This window comes from Leptodactylus fuscus, chromosome 3, assembly GCF_031893055.1.
Source record: "Leptodactylus fuscus isolate aLepFus1 chromosome 3, aLepFus1.hap2, whole genome shotgun sequence".
Classification (NCBI taxonomy): domain Eukaryota; kingdom Metazoa; phylum Chordata; class Amphibia; order Anura; family Leptodactylidae; genus Leptodactylus; species Leptodactylus fuscus.
In genome coordinates, this window is record NC_134267.1 from 169431996 (window position 1) to 169459691 (window position 27696).

The 27696-nt window shown below is 41.1% G+C and overlaps 1 protein-coding gene across 1 annotated transcript in view; it reads right to left on the reverse strand.

The window, feature by feature from the left end:
- SCHIP1 (schwannomin interacting protein 1) overlaps positions 1-27696 on the reverse strand; it is a 326728-nt gene that overhangs the window by 241148 nt on the left and 57884 nt on the right. Inside the window, exons 2-3 of the mRNA XM_075268731.1 lie at positions 14094-14158; positions 11617-11697 (exon numbers count right to left, since the gene is read on the reverse strand). Of these exons, the coding sequence (XP_075124832.1) occupies positions 11617-11697; positions 14094-14158 (146 nt within the window). The remainder of the gene's footprint in view (positions 1-11616; positions 11698-14093; positions 14159-27696) is intronic.

The following is a 27696-nucleotide window of genomic DNA, read 5'->3' on the forward strand; positions in this document are numbered from 1 at the left end:
TCTCTATGACACACTACCAGCTGCCAATATTACAACGGGACGATGTACTGTCATTATATAGGAAATTATCTGATACAATTCCCAATTTATATGCAAGAAATCCCTCCATCTGCATGGCTGCCATATAATACTAACTCATACTTGCCAACTTCCCTGGAACAGGCTCCTGAAGTAAGAGACTACCTTCCTGACTCCTGGAAGAGCTGGTGTTTCCACCAAGCCCAAAGGAATGTATCAAGCTATATGTATTTTTATATGTAACATAGGTGCATTATGTGCTGGTCATCACATAAAAAGGGGTGTAGTTTGGCACATATGCCTACATCACAAAATGTGGGTGTGGTACACTACAAAGGAAGCATAACATAGCTACAAGAGGGCATGGTCAATCCCCACAGTTTCACACCACACTTCATGTGCCATTCTCCTGCATGCCTAGGAACAAATGTTGGCAAGTACTTGCTGGTCACTGGGAGTCCTGATCAGAAGCACATGAATCCCTTGTATCCCCAAATGAACACGGGGCTAGTCATTCATGTGTCATTGCTCCGTTCACTTTTATGGGACTACAGGAGATAGCAAAGCACTGTATTAGCCATCTGTGACAGTCCCATACAGAATGGAGGCAGCATACATATTGAATCTGCTGCTCCATGGATGAACAGGACTCCCATTCTCAAGATCAGTGAAGGACTCAGGTCATATCAACACTTATCAGTGAGTTATTCCCTGTGCTATGGATAGGGGGTAACATGAAATAACTGGAATAATACTTTTATGAAAATTATTCTCATAGTAAGAGTAATTCTAAATGAATAATTATAGTGTATATGAAGGGGACCAGACTGTCACCTCTCCTGACATGTCTACTTTAGTAAATACTTACATTCCTTATGTAATCACAATTCTGGCTCATCTGTTCTTAAAATTTTGCATTGTACTGTCTCTAGTTAAAACACTGTCCCAGTTAAAAAACACTTAAAAAATAGTATGAGAAACAAAGGGGGCACAGCAACCCCAGGATACAATGCAAAAAGCATAAAATACATAAAGAACTTATAACTATTTCATCAAATTCATAAGCATAATTACAATAGTGTTACCATGAGCTACTAAATACAATTAAATTAATGAAGAAATGTACCGTATATAGCAGTTACCAACTGATAAATAAATATATAAATAAATGAAACAATAAATATAATTCATGGATCCAACTAGACAAATATAATACTATTAGACAGTATTGGTAAATCTGCCCCACTGTTTCCATATTATTTTCCAGTTTGACATTAGTTATGATGTGACATGTGTCACTGTCCCGGACTGAATGACATTGCATGCAGTGTTTTTCTGTCCATCTTTGATGATAGACATAAACTTGTCTGCCTCAGGTATAACACGCCTAACCAGACACATATATATTAATTCATCTTATAATAATTACCACATGTATACACATGTATAGTCAAAACACTAATACTTAGAATATTCTATTTCATCTAAAGTTATTAATTTTTTTATCCATGCTTTGATATGTATTAATATATATTTTCCCTATTATAGATGGTGTAATAGTTTACTAGCTCACTATGAGTGCAGTAGTCAGTCTTTCCATTGTTCAGCAGAGGGCAGCCTTTACAAGCATAACAGGGATGTAGCTAGGAACATATACTATACGTAACCGCATGTACGCTGTACTGTATATAGGGTGACATTTCATACAGTATGCTATATAGTTCATGACATAGAGTAATACTTTCTCCAAATTGTATATCAGGTGGATGACTAGATATGTATCAGAGGCCAGACATCACGTGACACCACACTGAAAGATGGAATGGGACCCCACTTAATTATATCCAACCCCAGAAGTGGCAAGGTTCAGTAACAAGCTGCAATTGTAAGAGGTACTCCGATCTTGTGAAGTGATGACATATTCCCGAGATACATCATCACTTTGTAATCTGTGGGATCTGTCTGACTTCAACAGTCCTGAGAATGGTAGGGTCAGAGTATTAAAAAAATTCCTTGCAAAGTGAGTAGCCAGGGTGCCATGGTGCAGGAAAAAAAGTGGTAAAGGAGACCTTGCCAAAATCAGTGCTGTGGGCCCTTCATTTTCTGACTACAAAGTGATATGATATCCTAGTGATACTGTATGCCATCACTCCTGCCGTTTTCTAATATTGCTTCTTCTGCTAGATCCATTTGTGTCTTTTACTAATTCTTTATAGTCTCCCTATACTGTACTGTACTGTACTGTCATTTTTCCTTCTATTTCTCCATCTCCTGCACTCTTTGTCTTTTCTTCTCTAGATACTTGCCCTTCTCCAACAATAGTCCTTCACCTTCAGCACCCCTCAGCTGTCATGCCTGATTTATATACAGTTCATGCACATACTTGCATTGGGAAAGTGCAATTGACAATCGTCATATCCAAGAACACTGACACAAGCAGAGACACTGTTACTTTGCTTTGGACTTGCCTGTATGAGCCATATCGGAGAGCCACTGAGTATTAACAGCTACTGCTCAGATAGGCCCAGCCTATCCATATATTACACAAAAGTTAGTAAGATCATTGTCTACTATATAATAATGCAATCCCTAGCCCCCTCCCCAAACTGGCAAGTGCTTTATGAGTACTAGTACCACAGGTCATAATTGTATGGGTAGTTTGTTAGGGCACAATTGCTCACAATTACATGAGTGATAACGATATATGCACAGTACTATACCACTGGAAGAATAGTACTATATATAATGCGGTACTAGTATGTAATGACTGCTATGTAACATTCCTTGTTCTATACTATATAATTCATCTACCACTTACTCAAAAGTCAGATTTTTTTTCTAAAGCATTTAATGAAGAGGATTTTATTAGCATGACGATTATATTTTGGGGAGGGGGTTCTTCATGATGTTAACACTAGAAAAAACTAAGCAGAAACTTACCTTCAGACTCAGTTATGGTCTAATTTATTTGACTGCATAGGCATATTTAATTTATTTTTAGCTGAGTACTAAAAACCAAGGAATATAATTATGTAAATGAGCACAATTTCTCGTTATTGGTCTGGTTGCACTAAAATAGATAAGAGTTTAACAAAACAATCCGAAACAAGTCATTTATGGCCATCTTCATTTGAGAACACAACTATCTCCAGGAATTGATTTCAGAACATGATTCACTACTAGGAAACACAATATCAATACATGCCTAGAGGAGATAAACAAGGAGGAAACTTTAAAATACTTTCAATGATTCAAAGTTTGGAGACTGTAGCAGAAGAAAGTTGTTAAGTAGAAGGGTTCATTATATTAGGAAACCTTAAGGGAATTTTATTAAACAATAATTATCTGGAAGTGTTTGAATTGCAAAAAGAAATACTAGTAAATAATGCAGTGTGCCAGTTCAATCGGCAGTACAATAAAGGCTGGCCACCACATTGTACTTGGTTTGGTGGAAGCAGGTGGCACAACCCTCCCCAAACACTGATTCCCAATTCCTCTTTTAGTTGGTGGAGGTGGTGAAAGGTCCTTGTTAAGCCCCCAAACCTCCACCAATCTGTCAACCAAGGTAGTGACCATTTCACAATCATGACCATCTATCTTCTGACAGATTAAGCATAATGGAGAAAATTAAGTTCAAATGCTATATTCAAATTCCAGTAAGTAGTCATGGGGGAAAAGCCATTCTCCTGTACAGTCAGTCAACTTGGAGGGTCACTCTCCTACCTTGACTGAAGTCCCATAGGTCAAACATGTCAATCACAAGCCACCTCTAGCAGCATTGTATGCATGTGCAGCATATGCATGAAGCAAAAGCAAATATGCCTTATTTCACTGCATATGCTCCAGATGAAGATGGAGGTGACCTGTGATGACATGACTAGCCTGTAGGAAATCAATCACACCAGGATGGGGACTGGCCAACCTGACTTTTAAGAAGGATGACTCCACCTCTTTGAAGGTTTATTGGCATTTGAATACACTATTCAAAGTTATTGTTTTCAAATATGTTGGTCAGAAAATAGAATATTATCATTGTGTATGTGTCACCTTCCTAGATTGGTGGTGGTTTAAGGGTGTTTAAATTGGACAGGTTTTCATTAAAGCAGACCGTTTCTGTATTTTCATTTTTATGTTTTTCACTCCCCTCCTTCCAAAAACCAAAACTGTGGTGTCAAAATGCTCACTAAACCCTCATTATACCCCCAAAACGGGGTCACTTCCATTGGGTTTCCATTGTACTGGAATTTTAACACCTCTGCAAATGTGACATGGCACCCAAAACTATTCCACCAAAATCTGCCCTCCAAAAGCCAAATAGCGCTCTTTCCATTCCAAGCCACCCCATGTACCCATACAGCAGATGACTATGTTCATGAGCAATTGTTTAACAAACTGTAGGGTGGTTTTTCTCCTTTAAAAACTTGTGGAAATGAAAATGTTGGGGATAAAGTGACATTTTAGTAATTTTTCATCCCAATGTTAATAATATCTGTGAAACAGCTGTGGGGACCAAATGCTCACTATAGTCCTTAATAAATTCTTCATGGGTGTAGTTTGAAAAACAGAATCACTTTTGAAGGGTTTCCCTTGTATTGTTACTATAGGAGATCTTCAAATGTGACATGGCACTTAAAACTATTCCAGCAAAATCTGCTTTTCAAATACACAGGGATGTTCCTTCCCTCACGCACGCTGGCGTGTTCCCAAACATCAGTTGACACCCACATGTGGGGTATTTCTGTGCCCGGGAGAAATTGCATAACAAACTGTCATATGCATTTTCTCCTTTATCCCCTAGTGAATAAGTTAATTCTAGGAATAAAGGAATGTATTTGTTAGGGAATGGCAGACGATAATTCCCCAGAAGCTGCTGGTGAACCCTGGAGGGAGGGGCACAAGGGACAGTGAGCCCTAAACTGAAGCCCCCCGCTTTCCCTTCCTATTGCCAGACCCTATCCTAGGTAATAGGCGACAACCATGAAGACAATCCCTCCCTGAATATGTGAAACACAAAACGCAGACAAGACGAACAACAACAAAGGGGGGTCAGCTAGCCAGGGTTCGGTAACAGTAGAGCGATGCAGTGCCAAAACGGAGTCCAAAAGAATTGTCAGTAGGGAAGCCAGAGGTCAAGGATTAGAGTACAAGTAATATAACAGCAAGCAAAACCAGAAAGCAAGAGGCAATAACCGGCACCAGTGTGAATGTGAGCCAAGACTAAATAGGGGAGGAAGAACCCGCCCTGAACCTGATAGGAAGGAAAGCTGTCAATCACAGGCAAGACAAAATCAAACACTTAATGAACAGAGGCAACCTTGGCAGAAGACGGGTGTGGTGCAAATCCAATTAAGGACTAGAGCCGTGTTCACACAGTGCAACTAAAAACTTTAAGCAGATTATCAAACTGCACACGCCTCCTGCGCCGCAGCACGCGAGCAGAGGGTGGCGCAGAGGCCCGAACAGGCATAGATGTTACAGTATTATTGAAAGAAAAAAAAAATGTCCAAAATACACCTCCATATTGTATTAATTCTTGTGAAATTCTTAATGGGTTAAAAAAAACTTCCCAAATGCTGTTTTGAATTATGTGAGGGGTGCATTTTTGAAAATGAGGGAGTTCTAATATATATAGGTCTTTATGATCCCCTTCAGAACTGACGTAATCCCTAAAAAATTAATATGGGCAAATTTTTATTTTAAGCCCTCTAATGTCCAAAATAAATTAAAGGATGCGTAAAAGATGATCCCAATCTGAATGAGAGATATGGTAGATAATATTTATTTGGGTGGTAGGACTATCTGTCTGAAAAGCAATGCATTTCACATTTTGAAAATTGTGATTGTTTTTTTCAAGTTTCCTATTTTTTAAAAAAAATAAATTTAAAGATAATAATCTCTGTTTACCACTAAGGGGGCGTTCACACTACAGTCGGTGTCCGACAGCTAGTGACCTCTGCTAATGTCCGTTCGAAATCTTGTGCGGACATTAGCAGCGGACACTAGCTGTGTCCGTGACATTTTGCATTAAATTTAAATGGAGATCGGGTGCATTCTTTTACAGTCCGTGCTTGAAAAGTCGGACATATTTGGGAACGGACAGTTAAGGACAGGCACGGACAGTAAAAGAACGCACCTGATGTCCATTTAAATGAATGCAAAATGTCATGGACACAGATAGTGTCCGATGCTAATGTCCACACAAGATTTTGAACGGACATTAGCAGCAGACACTAGCTGTCGGACACTGATGGTAGTGTGAACACCCCCTAACATAAAGTATAACGTGTCACAAAAAACTAACTCAAAATCACTTGGGTAAGTTAAAGCTTCACAAATTTATTTCCAAATAAAGTGACAAATGTCAGTTTTGAAAATTGAGGCCTGGTCCATATGGCGTGTCCCCAAGGTGTTAAACCATGCGAATAGCCATAGGTGGTCTTCTGTAATTCCATAAGTATCTGTTGGTTTTCTACTGTTGCAAATGACAATAATAAATAAAAATCAATACAAACCAATATAGAAAGCTGCAAGCTGAATTCTATGTAATCAGATATCATTGCATCTTGTCAGCAAACATATATCATTGCTATTAAAACCATAGACAACATTTTCAGGGTAGCAGTTACGGTTAAGCCGATCTTGAAATTTCAGGATCTTTTATAAAATCTCATTTTTGATCATTTTCCAGCCGATCCCGATCGCAAAATTTGCTTGATTGCCAATCGGAATCCGATCTTTCCCAATCCCTATCGCTCAACCCTATTAGTGATATATACATGAATAGGGTTAACCCGATCTTGAGATAACTTCGAACCTCGATCCCGCCGGAAAAGATGAGGATCGGAATTCCAATCGCGATCGTAAAATTTACTCGATTGCTGAAGAAAAGATTGCGCAAAAAAATGAAATGCAGATCACAGAAATGAAAAGAAATGAAGACATAATAGAGAACGAAATGATAAGTTCATATTCTGGCCTCACTAAAGGCAGTCATAAAAATCGGTGATGGCATATTTTGCTATGAGACCTCATGGTGACTTGTTACACAATTAATTAAAAGATAACGCGACTCATTAGACCTGCTATACCCGACTGCACCCAAAACTGCTCAGTTTGTGATCTATAGGGAACAAGGCTACAATTTACTACAAGGTTTGGCATTTGCTCTTACATTATATTACCTGTTTATAAAGCATGCAGAATATCAATAATCATCAAAAACCACAGATCACATAATATTCTGCATATTCACTTCGATCGCTGTATATCTTTCCTTGTTTACTCAAAAAAACACTAAACGCAGGTGCAGACAGCATCAAAAAGACATATCTGTCTGGCTCAGGATAGGATCTCGATTTTCTCCAAGATCAATAAAGCTATAACAACACTAGCTGGTAATTCCTACAGAGAATGGACTCTTCTGGAAGCAGAGGGAGTCTGAACCACAGCCAGAATGGCTTGTCTGCTACTGAAACTGCCGCACTTGATGATTTCATTTTCATCATAAAGTAGTAAATTTGTCCTGCATCAACACTGTGCCCGTAGGGAGCAGACTGCAGTTAACCTTGTCCTTTACGGAGCGATAAGAAAGACATCGAAACTATATCAATATTCTATGCACCGACATCATTAAGAAATAATAAAGCCAGTAGTGTCTGAGATGCTTTTATCTATATTTTATTATTGTACTGTAAATCTCAGACTAATCCATCCATGTGTATGACCACCGTGCAATACAATTCTCCTAAAAAAAAATCATTTTGTGGAGTTATGTGAAGTAGGATGGTGCTATTATATATTGGTACGTGAAATATGTACCCATGTAATGAGCCTTGAAAAAGGAGCATTTTATCTCACATATCCCCTCTCATCATTGGGAGGGAGGCCAGTGTATTGATCTGCTCGGTGATGGATTACTGCTAATGGATAATGATGATGGAAAGGGGTTGTGGAAGTGGTTTATCAGGGTCTAAACATTTCATTTACAGTAAAGGGGTGATTCTGGTGCCATTTTTTAATGTTGGCTGTCAGCTCTCGCGCTACAAATACACCTGGTTGTTACCATAAATCTCTAGGGGGGGAATGTTTGTGGAGGAGAAGTGGGAAATGTGCAATTTCAAGGTTGGTATCACAATAGTTGTTAGTCTTCTTATTTACACTGCTGCCTTTATTAGCAGTGATAAGCTTAATGCGACATCTGCTGCAAACATAAAGCAATAGAAGCAAGTAAACTACACATAGAATTTCTATAGGAATATTTACTATCACAATTCTTCACTGTTCAGTGATCTTATAATAATATGTTATTGGGAATTTTCTGTTATATTCATGGTGATTTTACTTTGTAGTCTAAAGAGGATCTTTCATGTTCACGCACATTAGCATTATATACCAGTAGAAAGCTGACAGTGCCCCGGTTGCTGGGGTATCAATGGCGTTAGTTTCGGCACCAATTTCCCTCCACTGTCAGAGGGGCCAGCCTTACAGCTCAACATCATCGCTAGGTGGAGAGGAAGACCCCTCCATGGTACTCTTCCATAGCCTTGTACTGTCCAGGAGGCGATCCTCAGCCCAGTGCTCTAGCGGTAAATAACATTGCTAATAATAAAGGACATTAAATTTCCTCTTTAAGACTATATTCTGCTCTGGTTTTGGCTTATTAAATGTACCTTGTATATAAAATTGCTGCCCATGAGAAATTAAATGACCATTCAATGACCATATGGGAAATACTCAACTTACATTTTTAATTTAGAAACCTTTTAGAGTGTGGTTTCTGGAGAAGTCATGTGAACAAGCCTGTTGGAAGAATGTAATGAAGATTTTTCTACTCAATCCTATCAGGCAGTCCCAGGAAGATGAACACCAACTAGGAATGAAATGCCTTCATTAACAGTTATTACTAGAGATGAGCGAACGGCGTTCGATCGAATTGATATTCGATCGAATATCAGGCCGTTCGAGGTGTTCGATTCCAATCGAACACCAGGTGGCAAACTCACTAAAAATTCGACAGGAACTACGACAGGAACTACGACAACGTAGGCAGTGAAAAAAAATCGGAAAAAGGAATTGGCGGCCGGAAACAGATAACCTCCAAATTAAACGAATGGTGGATTTACCATTCAAATAATTTGGGACTGTGAACTATATGAATGTGAGACAGGGTGTCAGGATTTGGGGACGCCGTGGCATTCCTGCTATGCGGCGCATGCCCCGGAGGCGTGTCAGTGACTCCTCTGGCTGTTTTTAGTACACTAAGGGGTTAAGTTGCCTCCTTAGTGTCAGTTTGACTGGCAGGCTGTCTGGCCAGTCATTCCCATCTGTGATGGGTGGGGTTGTATCCCTGTTCCTATTTAACTCCACTCGCCCATCTTCATTTGCCTGCTATAGGTTCTATATAGTTTGGTATTGCCAGTGTCTGTATACTTGTACACTTGCTACAAACACTTAATCTTTGTTTTCCCTTCCTGTTCCTTGCCTGTTTAGTTTTCCTGTTCATTTCAGTATTCTACTTCTTACCTATACCTACTACTGGTCTAGCTTGAACTCTGTACTGCTATTGTTCTCTGTTACCTGCCGCTACTAGTAATTCTCTGTTTACATCTCATCCCACTGGTAGGGTAATTATAGGGAATCTATTTAGGTTCCTGTGAGGGGCGCCCTTGTAAGGACGTTACTCTGACGCTAGGCAGGTTCAGTCAGGGGTTCTTATAGGGAAAGTTTACCAACCTGTTTCCGCCCACGTCCCAGGACTTGCACCCAGCCGTCACCAATCCAGGTCAGTGTCTTACACAGGGATAGATGTACAGGCAGGGTTAGCTAGGGATAACCTTTATTTAGGGGGGAATGTCACTCACCTAGCTCTTTGGGGCTCTATCTTGTCGGGATCCCTGTCAGCTTGCGATATGCGCGAGCTGACTTTTTCCCATAGGAATGCATTGGCCAGCGTTGATTGGCCGAATGCCCATACACTGGCCAATCAACGCTGGTCAATGCATTTCTATAGCGAGATATAGCAGAACCCGTGCGGTTAGCCCGGCTACTCCAGACATCGGAGATGAAAGAGCTCTGCACTACACCCAACCATCCCTCCAGCTACTCCTCCTGAACTAACACAACTAGCTCAGCTTGGCTATTCCTTAGTGTAATAGCTGAGCTGAGCATGTTAGTAGTACTAAGGAATAGTCAAGCTGAGCGTGTTAGGGCCCCTTCACACGGCGTATACGCTCACTGCTTTGGAGCGTGTAAACGTTCCGTAGCAGCGGCGTCTAAAGCACTTCCCATTGTTTTCTATGGGAGCCGGCAGACGCGCGCTCCCCATAGAAATGAATGGAAAAAGCAGCCCATTCATTTCTATGGCGAGCGCGCGTATGCCAGCTCCCATAGAAATCAATGCGATCTGCTTTTAGACGCCGCTGCTACGGAACGTTTACACGCTCCAAAGCAGTGAGTGTATACGCCGTGTGAAGGGGCCCTTAGTCTGCTGCATAGCTGCCAGCTCTCCTACATCTCCTACACACTCAGCTGGCTATTCCTTAGTACTACTGACACGCTCAGCTCGGCTATTCCTTAGTGTAATAGCCCAGCTGAGCGTGTTAGTAGTACTAAGGAATAGCCCAGCTGAGTGTGTTAGTACTACAAACCCCCCAACCCCCATCAATTCCTGGGGTGTGATAGTGGACTTGATGACCCTCCTGAGTCGAATGGTAGGATCCCCTGTAGCAAAGCATTTTCTCCCATAGACTATAATAGGGTTCGATATTCAATCAAATAGTCGAATATTGAGTGGCTATTCGAAACGAATCTCGAACATTTTACTGTTTGCTCATCTCTAGTTATTACCAAGATTGCTAAGTACATTTCTGCAGCTAGTGCTATGAAAGGACATCATGGATTTGATCAGGGTTTTTCTGCAAGCTAGTTAAACATACTAATGTGTCCATTGTTGTTACCTTTCCTCTAGGCGAGGCATATCCAGGAATATGTGTCATGAGATGACCAGCTTTTAAAAGCAACATTATTTCACATTATACTTTGAAAAAAGTCTGTCCAACATGTTTCTAGCTTGTGGCTTGCAGCTTGACAGCGTTAAAATGTCCAGAATAATATTCTTGATCCCTGTTTTTTTTTTTGTGTAGAACATGGTATATTCAAGCTAAAATCCCAGGATCCCTCACTGCTTTGTTGTTTCTATTTTCTTATGTTTTGTGGCATTTTAGCCCCTTAACAACCAAAACCCAAAAAGCAAAGGCACAATTGCATGTTTCCCATTACATCTTACAAATTATATTTTCTCCGTTGTGCGATACATTATATGATACATTGAATAATACCATTAATGAATACATCTTGTTTCACAAAAATCAAGCCTATATGGCTATGTTGACAGATAAATAGAAAAGTTATGGCTCTTAGAAGATGGGAAGGCGAAAACGAAAAAGCTAAAAATTGGCCAAGTCCTTAAGAGTGTAAAGAAAAGCTGCTTTCTTTGGCATTACAGCAATCACTGATTGATTTTCAGGCCATAATGTATGATAGTGGCAACTTGCAGCCGTACTGTCTGGAAATGTACCAGGAATAACAGATTTCACTTACATTTTTACTTTGGATTCCAGTGGCTGCTGGCAGCTAAGGTATTTTTCAGTATTATTATCTACATCCATGTCCTCCTGATGACTGTAGAAACATAGAAAATAAGTCAGAATTTCAAATCAGGTAGTCACAAAGAAAAATAATCACATTTTGAAAATTCTAAATATTAGGGGGTGTTCACACATAGGAATTTGACGCTGATTTGGGGGCATCTAGAACCAACAAAATAGTTTTCTCTTCTGTGTCACAGTAATATTTTTTAATTGGTTCATCGGTGTAGATTTTTATGACCAAGTATTGTGTGTTGAATTTTTATATGAGCTGATTATATACAGTAGAAATTATATGTTTTATAAAATAAGAGGAATTTCTCCTCATTTCCTGCTGTGTAAACATAGACTAAAGGGGTTAAACAGATATTCTGGTGAAAACAGTTTATCCCATATCAACTGTAACCCTGTAGATCATAAAAAAATGGTCCAGAGCCTCACAGCTTAACCCTTTCCCAACATTTGTGGCAATAGTATGGCGGATGCCGCTCTGCCATAGCTACCGGGTCTCCTCTGTAATGTAAGGTGGAAATTCCGAGCTAATGCCCACGATCAGAGTTCAGTCTGATCATGGGCGTTGCAAGCCAGGACATCCCCCCATGGAAAATGGTCTCCAGTGCTAGTCCCTAACAGCTATGTACCTTTCCAGTTGCTTCAGTACCCAGGACCCTTATGAAGGCTTCCAGAACTGCAATAGTATCGTAATATTATTATTGAAGCTGGTTTATGACCAGCCTCAGTACCGTGTTTCCCCGAAAATAAGACAGTGTCTTATATTAAATTTTGGTCCTAAAGATATGCAATGTCTTATTTTCAGGGGATGTCTTACTTTATTATTTTGTGCTGCTGCCACCACTGCGCTACCCTGAGACTGTATGAAGAAAAACATTGCTTCCGCTGCTGTGATACCGTACGTTGTATCCAATGTTCCTGCTGCTGTGAGATGTGCTGGGAGAGTGGAACCCCCACCGCATACGATGCTTAGTGTATACACATCGGGCATCTCGCAGCTCATCCTACAACAGCAGGAACAGTGGATACAACGTATCGCAGCGGCATCAGCAGCCGGCATACTTGTGCACATGGAGCATCGCACACAGTGTTCAGCCGGCTGCAATGTTTTTCTTCATACAATCTTTGCGCAGAAAGATTATTATTATTGGGATGTCTTACTTTCAGGGGGTGCCTTATATTAGGCATTTCAACAAAACCTCTGCTATGTCTTATTTTCTGGGGATGACTTATTTTCGGGGAAACAGGGTAGTAACATATCAAAACTTGCACAGACTGCAATACATTCAAAAGATTGTAGGTTCAAATTCCCTAGAAGGGCTAATAAAATATTAAATAAGAAATGAAAAAAGTTTTAAAAACTAAAAACAACCCAAAAAAGTTCAAATCACCCCCTAGAATACCTATAAAACTAAAAAATTACAGTGAAACACATACACCTTAGGTATCCCTGTGTCTGAAAATGCTCAGTCTACAAATTTATAAAAATATTTTTCTTGTACAGTAAACGACATAAAAAAAAAATCAAAGGTTACCACTGATGAAAATTTTAATAAAAAGTGGACAAAGCATTCCCTAAAATGGATAACTAAAAAGTACACCTGCCCCTGCAAAAATGAAACACTATGAACCCCTGTAGATGGAAATATAAAAAAGTTACGCGTCAGAATATGGCGGCTTTCAGAAAAAAAAAAATTTGCAAAGTTTTAGATTTTTGTCAAGGGGTTAAAATATAAATAAAACCATAGAAATTTGGTATCCCCAGAATCATATGGAAATATAGAATACATATAACATGTCATTTTGACTGCAGAGTGAATGCCACCAAAATGAAGCCCGTAAGAAAGTCACACAAAAGCACTTTTTCTTCAATTTTACTCCATTCTGAATTTGTTTCCAGCTTCCCAGAACATTGCAGAGAATAATAAATGGTATTATTATGAAGAACAATTTGTCCTGCAAAAAAATTATGGGGTTTGGAAGGAGAGGAGCCGAAAACAAAAAATTGAAAAATGTCACAGACAGGAAGGGTTTAAATGGAAGTGGCTGTGGCACAATCACATTGATGTTTCATTCAGTTGTTGAACTACTGGATTGTTGTACTAGTCTTCCCTTCAGCAGTCCTATAAAGATGAATGGGGCTACTGGAATACCCATTGTTTTTATAGGAAGAGGTACCACCCACTCCTTGGCCCCAGTACAAAATCTATACCAGGCCCCCAACTATAAAGCATTGTTTACAGCACTAGTTTCCCTATATTGCGAAGACAACTTATGGGCCTATAGGGCTCTGGGATTGTGGTGTGATCACACCCTCTCTAGTTACACCCCTGCAGTCATCTCCAATCCATAAATAGAGGATAACTTGTTGTTAGTCCCTATAATGTACATGTTTGTAGAGTTAGAGGGTAAGTTCACCTTTCAACAAAACAGGCCCCTTCATGGATTTGCTCAAACGAGTGCTGAAGCCTTCCGACTTCTTCCTGCAATAGAAAAAGATGGATGTCTAGTACTTGTTCATTAGCATTTCATGCAAATTTCTGCCTGAGAACTGACCTTTATTTTATACTTGCTATATAATGTACACATTTTAAGCATGCAGAAAAAAACAGCGTGCCAAGAAATATATGGAAAGTGGAATTGCCTGCCAATGAGTTTGACAGACAGGTGCAGAAACACAAGATACATATCAATGCTGATTATTTCCCAGGACTGACCTTGTCAATAGCTAATTTGCTGCGTTGCCATCACTCAATAACCCATTCAGTGCCACAACAGAATTAAACATATCAATCCTTAGACCGTTATCTGTACAATTATGACAGATATATGCATTTAGATCGGCTTTCCTATAATTGCTCCTTAACCCCGCTCTCCTTACATTTGCCTTTGTGGATAATCCATTTGTGCTTCAATAAAGAGCTGGAGTAGGATTCAGAAACACAGAGACGTCTGACAAGTGGATTTTTCCTTGCACCATTCAAATGATTCTTTTCATATTAAAATGTCTGCATACATCAAGATATTCCGAGTCCCCGAACATCTGAGTGACAATGGGATATGACTGGCAGCCACAGAAAGATAAATGGTGCCTTTTTGAACTCCGGAATGCTTGAGGCGTGAATATTTTGTTGGTTTTAATGAAGTAAAAATCTGAAGAAAATATTGCTTTTGCTTTATTCTGAGCGGTTTTTGCTTAAAGGGGAAGGATATGGTTCTCGGTTATTTTTCATTATTATTTCCTTTTTCCCCATTGAATCCTGATAGTAATCATCCATCAGTGAACTCCAAAGCCCATACAAAAATTCAGGTGGGTTCTTAATCTTCCACTGTGTTTTACTAACCTCAGGCAAAAACTGGTTGGAACACATCTAGTTTTAGAAAATTGAATACAGCACATTCAGTACAGACAAAGCTTAGGCGGATTTCGCAGGTATAATGTGATTGGATTGTAGTGTCTGTATTATAGAGAGCTATGGAGAGACAAGTATAGAGGTCAGGTATTGTCGCCAATACAAAGACAAATTTACTATGGTAAAATCACTTTTTGGCTAAGGCCCCATGTTGCCAAAATGTGAATGGGAAATATCTAGGGGGTTCTTATATTTCTCCCTTCTGCTCAGTCAACTCCTGGCTTTGGCTCAAAAACAGCAGCAATATCTGCAACAAAAAAATAAGCTTTTCTGCAATGTGGGGCCCTTAGCCTTTGGATTATCTTCAAATGCTGATATAATAAAGATATTGTCTAGTGATATCAAATTACTTTTAACTGAACTCACAATGGTGTACGAACATAAGCAAAGGCATACTCATCTACTGATCCCGATAGATCCAGTTCCATGGAGGTCTAGGTCTTCCACGACACACAAAAAAGGCTGTTCAGCTAATCACTTGCTGAGGTAGGTCACCACTGTGATCATGTGACTGGCTGAAGGGACCAGAACACAATAAAGGGAAGAGATGGGAGATTATGATCCACATGCCTTTTCTTATGTTTGTGCACTATTGTAAGCTGGTTTCCATAAAATTTGTATTAGTTAGAAAACCCCTTTAAATACAGGGTGGCAGCTGGCTAATACAGACCAAAAAGTACAATCTGTATTTATGGTATTCATTGTTTGTAGCCTTTAAAAAATTATTAATACATTAAAGGGGGTATTCCATCATTAAACACTGAAAAATGCTATATTGTTGGGGATCCATCTGCTGGCCCCCACCAGCTGCAAAGCCTGGTTCACATCTGCATTCGGTATTCCATTCAGAGAGTCTGCTTGGGGACCCCTGAATGGAATACCCAACGCATTAAAAAGTGGTTATCTAAGAAACTACATGGACCCCATAGACTATAATGGGGTCTGTGTGTTTTCCACGAATGCAGATGTGAACCAGGCCTTAGACCGTGACTAGGTGCAGTTTGAATGAAGTGGTGGCCAAGTATACACATTGCCGTTTTATATTATTTTTTACATAAATCCTATGTGGTGACCTTGTCCAGTTAAATAGTATATCAGTCAGGCTATTGGTGAATAGGACTTAAAGGAACACAATGAGGCTGTAAAGTTAGATTAGACAGTCCTAAAATGCCTCAGCTTTGTCACAGCTGATGCAAGACAATAGTATGGTGATTCTTAAAGGGGTTTTCCATGATAAAAAATATGGATGATCTAGCCTAAAGATAAGTCATCAATACCTGATCAGAATATGTCTGGTATCTAACATCCCCACCAATTAGCTGTTCTTAGCAGCTGATACACAGAGAATGGAGAAAGAAGCAGACAGCTCTGTTCTTGGTGTAGTGGACACATCAAACACTAGAGATCAGATCACATTCATTTGAAAGTAACCTAAGCTGCAGTCACTCAGCTCCACCATTACACACAGAACAAAGCTGAGAATAGCTGATCGATGGGGGCCATGCATGTCAGACCACCGGAGATCTGATATTAGTGTCATATCTTTTATGTTGGGCATTGTGGGTGTGGTTTAGGTGTTGATATATATAAGACGCATTAATGTTGTGTGATATCTTTTGTTTAAATGTGAAATTTGGCATAGAAAGTTGAGGAAACCTAATGATATATTGGGTATTAGATACTACTAGCACTATATTTTCAATTATCTATTTATTTGAATAAATAATTAAACATCTAAAAAAACAAAATGATGCTTTGCCAAGGTAAAAGCTGTGGGCCATTTTCATCAGTTTTATGATACTATGGATATTGGCCCTTCGCAACCTAAAAATACCAGCCAGTGGCTTTCTAAGAACCATAAACGCAGTGAAAAAAATGCAACATTTTACATAGCGAATCCCACCCCCACTTTGTGGCAAAATCTGCGCAGCAAATACACTGTGATTTAAAAAACCATTGCGGTTTTTAAAAAAAATCGCAGCATGTCAACTATATCTAGGGAAAAACCGGCTGTTTTCATACAGGTTTAATTGAAGTAGAGTTAAATAGGACCTTTCATGTCCCCATGCATGTGCGGGGAGATGCCCTTCTGACAGTGGGGAGATAGCGCTGAAACTAAATGCTGCTGGCATTTAAAGGAGGCCACATCTTTAGATTAGTTATTAAAGGGTACCTTTCATGTCCTCATGAATGTGAGATTTTATATACTGCTAGAAAGCCAACAGTGAGCTGAATAGAGCACACTGTCGGCTTTCTAGCAGTATATAAAATCACAGTTTTCCCCGATATGTGCCCTGGTGGTGGAGATATCGGGGTCTTAACAGCATTATTAAGTCATAGCAGTATTCATTTCTATACTATACCTCCTAATGATATATGTACTCACTTTTATAATGCAAAAATGTATCATATGAAGTTGTGATGTTTGGTCACACAACAGGGGCCTGGCCAGGATTGCCACATAACCGTAGCCTATTTAATTGGTGATTAGAGATGAGCGAGTAGTACTTGATTGAGTAGGTATTCGATCGAATACTACAGTATTCGAAATACTCGTACTCGATCGAATACCACTCGCTATTCGAATGTAAAAGTTCGATGCAGAACCAGCATTGATTGGCCGAATGCTATACAGTCGGCCAATCAACGCTGGTTCTTCTCCTACCTTTAGAAGTCTTCTCCGTGCAGCTTCCCCGCGGCATGTTCCGGCTCTTCATTCACTCTGCCAGGCATCGGGCCTGGGCAGAGCCGACTGCGCATGTCCGCTTGTAGTGCGGGCATGCGCAGTCGGCTCTGCCCAGGCCCGATGCCTGGCAGAGTGAATTCAGAGCCGGAAGATGCCGCGGGGGCGCTGCAAGCAGAAGACTGCTCGGAAGATCCAGCCCGACCCTCACTCGTGGACCTGGTAAGTATAATTTGATCGAACGTTGCCTACCCCTGAAATGAGCATTTTCCCCCCATAGACTATAATAGGGTTCGATATTCGATTTGAGTAGTCAAATATTGAAGGGCTACTCGAAACGAATATCGAACCTCGAACATTTTATTGTTCGCTCATCTCTATTGGTGATTTTAACTCAGCTACCTATAGTATACTGCTCACATCTCCTCCTTCATGAAAGCTCAGTAACCGCAAGGCAGCAAACGTCTGATAAGCAAATAGCTTCTGACATGCCTCAAGATGACATCATTCATTTATACATGAAGAGACATTATTTGTTGAGACTGTAATAAGAAAACTACAATAACTGGCAGTAAATGTTTGAATAATTCAAATGTGCGGCCGTCAGAAAATCTATACTAATTTCAGTTTTGCACCATTGAACATGAAGTATTGATTAGTGCTCAATTGCAGCTAAATTTATGAAGCTAGCTATGGTGGCGTATACACGTAACCAGATTAGCTATGGTCCTGACTAACAGGATGGCTCATGTGAACACGACGTGTTTTGAAGCATTCCATTTTCATTCCAAAATGTTTACATTTACCATATAGGAAGATTTTTAAAAAAAGATTTTATATATATATATATATATATATATATATATATATATATATATATATATATATAAATTTTTAATGTTCAAGCTACATTTTGCTGCGGAGTAGGGCAAATACAGTTGTAGAACACAGAGCCATCAGTTCCATGCTCCAACATTGGGGCTTCAACTGATGATGTCTGTGGTATGGAGACGGAAGGAGTGCCAAGCAGGAGACAGCACTAGAGCCAGAGCCTACAGTCATCTCTACGGGAACAGGGCAAGGAGGACATTATATTATGTGGGAGTGACTTGAGGGGGCATTATAATACGTGGGGGCCACTGAGGGGTAATTATTAGAGATGAGCGAGTAGTACTCGATCGAGTAGGTATTCGATCAAATACTACGGTATTCGAAATACTCGTACTCGATTGAGTACCACTCGCTGTTCGATGTTTGATGTAAAAGTTCGATACAGAACCAGCGTTGATTGGCCGAATGCTATACAGTCGGCCAATCAATGCTGGTTCTTCTCCTACCTTTAGAAGTCTTCTCCGTGCAGCTTCCCCGCGGTGTCTTCCGGCTCTTCATTCACTCTGCATGGCATCGGGCCTGGGCAGAGTCGACTGCGCATGTCCGCTTCCAGTGCGGGCATGCGCAGTGGGCTCTGCCCAGGCCTGATGCCTGGAAAAGTGAATGAAGAGCCGGAAGATGCCGTGGGGACGCTGGAAGGAGAAGACTGCACGGGGGATCCAGCCCGACCCTCACTTGTGAACTTGGTAAGTGTAATTTGATCGAACGTTGCCTACCCCTGAAATGAGCATTTTCCCCCCATAGACTATAATAGGGTTCAATATTCGATTCGAGTAGTTGAATATTGAGGGGCTACTCGAAACGAATACCGAACCTCGGACATTTTACTGTTCGCTCATCTCTAGTAATTATCTCATGTGGGAACCACTGAGCGGATATACTATGTCACTGAGGGGTTATTATATCATGAGGGGGCCACTGAGGGAACATTAGATTGTGTGGAGCCACCAAGGTGCCATTATACTGTATGGGGAGCATGATACTATGAGGGACCACTTAGGGCCATTACAGTCCTATGAAAAAGTTTGGGCACCCCTATTAATCTTAATCATTTTTAGTTCTAAATATTTTGGTGCTTATAACAGCCATTTCAGTTTGATATATCTAATAACTGATGGACACAGTAATATTTCAGGATTGAAATGAGGTTTATTGTACTAACAGAAAATGTGCAATATGCATTAAACCAAAATTTGACCGGTGCAAAAGTATGGGCACCTCAACAGAAAAGTGACATTAATATTTAGTAGATCCTCCTTTTGCAAAGATAACAGCCTCTAGTCGCTTCCTGTAGCTTTTAATCAGTTCCTGGATCCTGGATAAAGGTATTTTGGACAAACAATTCAAGTTCAGTTAAGTTAGATGGTCGCCGAGCATGGACAGCCCGCTTCAAATCATCCCACAGATGTTCAATGATATTCAGGTCTGGGGACTGGGATGGCCATTCCAGAACATTGTAATTGTTCCTCTGCATGAATGCCTGAGGATTTGGAGCGGTGTTTTGGATCATTGTCTTGCTGAAATATCCATCCCCGGTGTAACTTCAACTTCGTCACTGATTCTTGAACATTATTCTCAAGAATCTGCTGATACTGAGTGGAATCCATGCGACCCTCAACTTTAACAAGATTCCCGGTGCCGGCATTGGCCACACAGCCCCAAAGCATGATGGAACCTCCACCAAATTTTACAGTGGGTAGCATGTGTTTTTCTTGGAATGCTGTTTCTTTTTGGACGCCATGCATAACGCCTTTTTTTATAACCAAACAACTCAATTTTTGTTTCCAAAATGAAGGTGCCTTGTCCAAATGTGCTTTTTCATACCTCAGGCAACTCTATTTGTGGCGTACGTGCAGAAACGGCTTCTTTCTCATCACTCTCCCATACAGCTTCTATTTGTGCAAAGTGCGCTGTATAGTTGACCGATGCACAGTGACACCATCTGCAGCAAGATGATGCTGCAGCTCTTTGGAGGTGGTCTGTGGATTGTCCTTGACTGTTCTCACCATTCTTCTTCTCTGCCTTTCTGATATTTTTCTTGGCCTGCCACTTCTGGGCTTAACAAGAACTGTCCCTGTGGTCTTCCATTTCCTTACTATGTTCCTCACAGTGGAAACTGACAGGTTAAATCTCTGAGACAACTTTTTGTATCCTTCCCCTGAACAACTATGTTGAACAATCTTTGTTTTCAGATCATTTGAGAGTTGTTTTGAGTAGCCCATGATGCCACTCTTCAGAGGAGATTCAAATAGGAGATCAACTTGCAATTGGCCACCTTAAATACCTTTTCTTATGATTGGATACATCTGGCTATGAAGTTCAAAGCTCACTGAGGTTACAAAACCAATTTTGTGCTTCAGTAAGTCAGTAAAAAGTAGTTAGGGGAATTCAAATCAATAAAATGATAAGGGTGCCCATACTTTTGCACCGGTCAAATTTTGGTTTAATGCATATTGCACATTTTCTGTTAGTACAATAAACCTCATTTCAATCCTGAAATATTACTGTGTCCATCAGTTATTAGATATATCAAACTGAAATGGCTGTTGCAAACACCAAAATATTTAGAACAAAAAATGATTAAGATTAATAGGGGTGCCCAAACTTTTTCATAGGACTGTATAATGTGTGGTGAGAAGTAAGGAGCCATCATTACTATATTCTATATATTGAAGGGAACTATTACTGTGTTAGGGTACAAAGGATTTGGAAGAAATGAGTGGAGTGTAAGGGACAAATGGTATGGTTAGGTAATGGCTTAACTACATGCTATGTGCATTACTTCACTTGTCCATCTTTGTATGTTCTGAAAGCTGGGAAGTATGGCACTTATGAAACATTAGTATTACATGTGTCAGAGCTAAGTAGAAAACAGCACACAAATGCTAAATATAGAAAAACCTCAGAAGCCATGAGGGATAATTGCTCGAGATTCACTAATAAGTCTGTAGGATTCGGAATCCAAGCTGCAAATCATCCACTTAGGCTAAAGATCTATGTGTTCTATATTTCCCACACATACAGTGAAATACTATCAATCCCAAAATACTTATTAGCAGATTTCTGGACTCGGCAGCAGTTTTCTAATGAATTATCATGCTGTTCTCATAAGAGTGATTAAAAGCAAGTCTCAGCACTCATAATATTCACGAACGGTAAGTAAAAGTCACTGTCACGGAATTAACTGCATGGAAATATACAAATAAAAAGAGACTAGAACATAATATTGGCAAAGAAACAAGGCTGTTAATAGGATAGTGTTGTACAGGAGGCAGGTTATTATACGACCAGGCATAACATTATACAGACATTGCTTAGTATTACTATATATTATCATTAGAGATGAGGCATAGCTTTCCCCAGCCAGGTCTCTAAAGGTCTGTTATGTCATCATATAATGAGAGCAGCTGTTAAATATTTAATAACCACTGCAGGAACTCTGATCATTAAGACTGGAAATTGCTATTAAAAATACTATGAAAGTGTATTGATGCAATTTATTGAACTCATTACATCTCACCTTCCATGCACACGTCACAGTCACGCATGTTTAATCAAGGATAATGTGTTTTCTAGTATTATATTATGTTATACTTAAGGAAAAGCCTCCTTTTACAAAGGTTTGCAAGGTTCTGTTCACATTAGTGTCATGGCTTCTGTTTTTAATGGCACCATGACAAGCTTTAATGAATTTGTCCTGCCCACTGGACTCGTAAGGTGAGAGTGTGCACAAATTTAATTATATAAATGATGTGTTATACTCAATCTTTTCCTGCACAAATACAGTGTATATCCAACTGCTCTGATCCTCCTACTCTGTAACCTGTCACCCACTTATGGACGGCTTGTCTAATGTGACAGGTTCTCTTTAAGGCTCCCCATTATTTGTTACACCAATTTACATAGGTTGGCTACATATAGACTCCTATAAGTTAAACATCTCATAAGATGTACATCTTAAATAGGCACTGACACTTCAAGAAACTTTAAACAAATGAATAGGATAGGCAAGTATAAAAATCGTTGAAATATATCTTATTGCAGAGAAATGTCGCTTTCTTCTCTTATCAGCCTGTTTTGTTGCTTCCAGTCCCTCTGCTAAAATTACTTTCACTGTGAAAATCACTGCACTATCCATCTCCAGACAGATTGCAGGTCACATGATTAAGAAAGTCTATGGAAGTCTATAGAAATTCAAGGAGAGGAATGAATCGGAAGTGCAGGAAATAAGAGAAGAAAAACAATCTGATGCTGGAGCTACATATGATGTTTTCTATCACAACCAAGTACAGGTCATTACTTCTTTATATATATCCTACATGATCCTGGGACTGCTCCTTTTTTTAAATGTAGATTGTGAGCCCCATATAGGGATCACAATGTACATTTTATTTTATTTTTTCTATCAGTATGTCTTTTTAGAATGGGAGGAAATCCACACAAACACGGGGAGAACATACAAACTCCTTGCAGGTGTTGTTCCTGGCAGGATTCAAACCCAGGACTCCAGCGTTGCAGGGCTAACCACTGAGCCACCATGGGGCCAATAGTGCACTTGCACTGGGCCCTGTGGTAGTGGGGGCCCCTTGGGACCTTGGGACAGCCTTGCATTTGCTGTCCTAGGCAGTGGGTCTGGGATGCTCCAACTCCAACTTATTCATGTCCATCTGTGGATGAGGTGAAGACAATGGTGAATCAGGGAACTGTCCACTTTCTGCCTCATCTTTCAGCCACTGTCTCTGCTCCTGGTGTTTTGGATATAGTGATGTCACTTACATTGTTCCTTTTGCTTCTTGAGACAAGAGAGAACAGGGGAGCAGGAAAAGGATGAGTATTTATTTTATATATATAAACTCTGGGGAAATATGAAACTGTGGGGGAAACCAGTGGGGGGGTCATAAAACTATGGTTGCAGCCTGGAGGGGGACATGAAATTGTGGCGACAACCTGGAGAAGGGACATGAAAATGTGCTTGCAACTGTAGGGGTACAATACAATATAATGTCTGAGTGGCCACTGGGGTTGGACAGGTTAATGCCTGAGGAGCCACTGACAGGTTAATAGGCGAGGTAATGCATACAGGGGCATTTGAATGTGTGATGGGCCACTGAGGAACATTACTGTATACTGTATGGGGCCACTAGGGAGGCATTATACGGAGTGAGGGCTACTAAGGGGCATTATACCATGGGGAGGGCCATGAAGAGGGTATTATAATTTGTGCAGGTCAGGTATGTCATGGGGGGGTCACTTATAAAATCTTTGCAATGGGCCCAATAATGTGTTCAGGGCCGGCTCCAGGTTTTTATGGGCCCTTGGGCGATAGAGCCTCAGTTGGTCCCCTTGGGGAGGAGGCGGCAGCCAGGACACTGCGTGCCGCTGTGGGCGGATGAAGCAAGTGACGTCACGCAGGAGTACGGCGTCACCTATGCCATACCTCCCAACTGCATACCTCCCAACCTCCCTGTATGCATTATCTCGTCAAAACAGGCAAGGAAAAATCGCAACAAGCATGTGATTCCGGCTATCATTATGGGGAATGTGAGATCAATTGTGAATAAGATGGATGAACTGACAGCACTGACCAGACATCAACAGGAATTTCGTGAGTGCAGTATGATGGTTTTTACAGAGACTTGGCTTACTGAAATCACTCCGGACACACTCGCCTCCTTGGTGGGCTTCAAACTTCTTTGTGCGGACAGGACGCTGGAGAGCGGTAAGCTCAAGGGAGGAGGGATCGCAATATTTGTGAATGAGAGATGGTGTAATCCAGGACATGTTGTAGTTAAGAAACAATTGTGTGGAAAGGATATTGAACTACTAGCCATGAGCATGAGACCTTTCTACCTGCCAAGGGAACTATCACATGTTATCGTACTAGCTGCATATGTCCCCCCCTCTGCTAAAGCTGATGCTGCCTGTGAAGTCCTCCATGCGGTTGTGAGCGATCTGCAATCATCTCACCCCCATGCCCTGCTCCTAGTGTCTGGAGACTTCAACCACGTCTCCCCAGCATCCACTCTACCAGGCTTCACACAGTACGTAACCTGCCATACAAGAGACAGCAAAACGCTGGACTTGCTTTTTGCCAATGTAAGGGATGCATATAACTCATCTGCCCTACCACCCCTAGGCAGATCAGATCACAACCTGGTACATCTGCGACCCACATACACTCCACTGGTGTGCAGAGAACCGGCGGTTACCCGTACAGTGAAGATTTGGTCAGAGGGAAGTGTCGAGTCTCTAAAGGACTGTTTTAATATAACTCTATGGGAAGTGTTTCAAGACTCATTTCCAGAGGACATTGAGGGACTCACACACTGCATAACAGACTACATTAATTTCTGTGTGGACAGCACGGTACCAACTAGAAAGGTGAGGTGTTTCTCCAATAACAAACCATGGATCAACTCTGAGATTAAAACTCTTCTTAAGGAGAAAAAGCGAATTTTTAGGTCTGGGGACAAAAATGGCCTGGGGGCGGTGCAGAAACAACTAAGACAACTGATCAGAGAAGGGAAAGCCAACTACAGGCGGAAGATGGAACTACAGATGGGGGAGGGTAGAGTCTCAAAGGTCTGGGACAGCCTGAAGGTGATATCCGGACACAAACAAAAGGCAGCTCATCAGATAGGAGGAGACAGGAAGTGGCTTAATGAGCTTAATCTATTCTTCAATAGATTCGACTCCAAACCAACTCCCCCCTCACAAGCAACCCCCCTCCCCTCACACACCAGGACCCAACCCCCACTGACTGGCAGTAAATTGCAATCCGAATGTCTGATCCTCAAGGAGTCTCTGGTGTGTCGGCAAATCAAGAGGATTAAGGCAGACAATGCCGGCGGACCCGATGGGATAAGCGCAAGAGTTCTTAAAATGTGCAGTGACCAGCTGTGTGGTATTATTACGCACATGTACAATATGAGTCTGAAGCTGGGAGTGGTACCTCAACTGTGGAAAACATCTTGTGTGGTACCAGTCCCAAAGAAACCCAACCCGATGGACTACAATGACTACCGACCTGTAGCACTGACATCCCACCTGATGAAGGTCCTAGAGAGACTGGTCCTGACACACCTACGCACCCTAGTGAGCTCCGCTCTGGACCCCCTCCAGTTTGCCTACCGGCCGTGCATTGGGGTGGATGACGCCATCATCCACCTTCTTCATAGAGCTCTCTCTCACCTGGAGAAACCCGGGAACACTGTGAGAATAATGTTCTTTGATTTCTCCAGTGCGTTCAACACCATTCAGCCAGAGCTACTGAGGGAGAAGCTGAACCTTGGTGGTGTGGACCATCACCTGTCCAACTGGATCCTAGACTACCTGACAAACCGCCCCCAGTATGTGAGAGCCCAGGACTGTGTGTCTGACACTGTGATCTGTAGTACGGGGGCACCACAAGGTACAGTTCTTGCCCCATTTCTCTTCACACTGTACACTGCTGACTTTAGGCACAACTCCTCCAGCTGTTACTTACAGAAGTACTCCGATGACTCTGCTATAGTAGGCCTTATCACTGATGGTGACGATAGGGAATACAGAGACTTAAACCGGGATTTTGTTGAATGGTGCCAGCAGAACCATCTCAGGGCTCGTTCACATCTGCGTTGTAGGGTCCTTATTGCAGGTTTCCGTTTCCTGCATAAAACAGATGCAGGAGACGGAAGCCTGCAGGAGACTTTCTCACCCATTCATTTGAATGGGTGAGAAAGCTGTCCGGCCGTGCGCGGCAGTGAGCGTTTTGCGCTCTCCGCCGCGAAACCGGGTTTTATAATCCGGACACAGAGTCGGACATGCAGTACTCTGTGTCCGGATAAAAACCCGGTCTGTGGTTTCCGTCTTCTGGCATGCAGAAGACGGAAACCACAGAACGGAGACCCCAGACGCAGGTGTGAACCCAGCGTCAGGATTAATGCTGGGAAGACCAAGGAGATGGTGGTGGACTTTGGGAAACGGAGGAGTGCTCCGACCCCGGTGGAGATCCAAGGAACATGCATTGAGATAGTCAGGACCTACAGTTAGGGCCAGAAATATTTGGACAGTGACACAAGTTTTGTTATTTTAGCTGTTTACTAAAACATGTTCAGAAATACAATTACAGTCCTATGAAAAAGTTTGGGCACCCCTATTAATCTTAATCATTTTTAGTTCTAAATATTTTGGTGTTTGCAACAGCCATTTCAGTTTGATATATCTAATAACTGATGGACACAGTAATATTTCAGGATTGAAATGAAGTTTATTGTACTAACAGAAAATGCGCAATATGCATTAAACCAAAATTTGACCGGTGCAAAAGTATGGGCACCTCAACAGAAAAGTGACATTAATATTTAGTACATCCTCCTTTTGCAAAGATAACAGCCTCTAGTCGCTTCCTGTAGCTTTTAATCAGTTCCTGGATCCTGGATGAAGGTATTTTGGACCATTTATTTCTACAAAACAATTCAAGTTCAGTTAAGTTTGATGGTCGCCGAACATGGACAGCCCGCTCTCAAATGATCTGAAAACAAAGATTGTTCAACATAGTTGTTCAGGGGAAGGATACAAAACGTTGTCTCAGAGATTTAACCTGTCAGTTTCCACTGTGAGGAACATAGTAAGGAAATGGAAGACCACAGGGACAGTTCTTGTTAAGCCCAGAAGTGGCAGGCCAAGAAAAATATCAGAAAGGCAGAGAAGAAGAATGGTGAGAACAGTCAAGGACAATCCACAGACCACCTCCAAAGAGCTGCAGCATCATCTTGCTGCAGATGGTGTCACTGTGCATCGGTCAACTATACAGCGCACTTTGCACAAATAGAAGCTGTATGGGAGAGTGATGAGAAAAAAGCCGTTTCTGCATGTACGCCACAAATAGAGTTGCCTGAGGTATGAAAAAGCACATTTGGACAAGGCAGCTTCATTTTGGAAACAAAAATTGAGTTGTTTGGTTATAAAAAAAGGCGTTATGCATGGCGTCCAAAAAGAAACAGCATTCCAAGAAAAACACATGCTACCCACTGTAAAATTTGGTGGAGGTTCC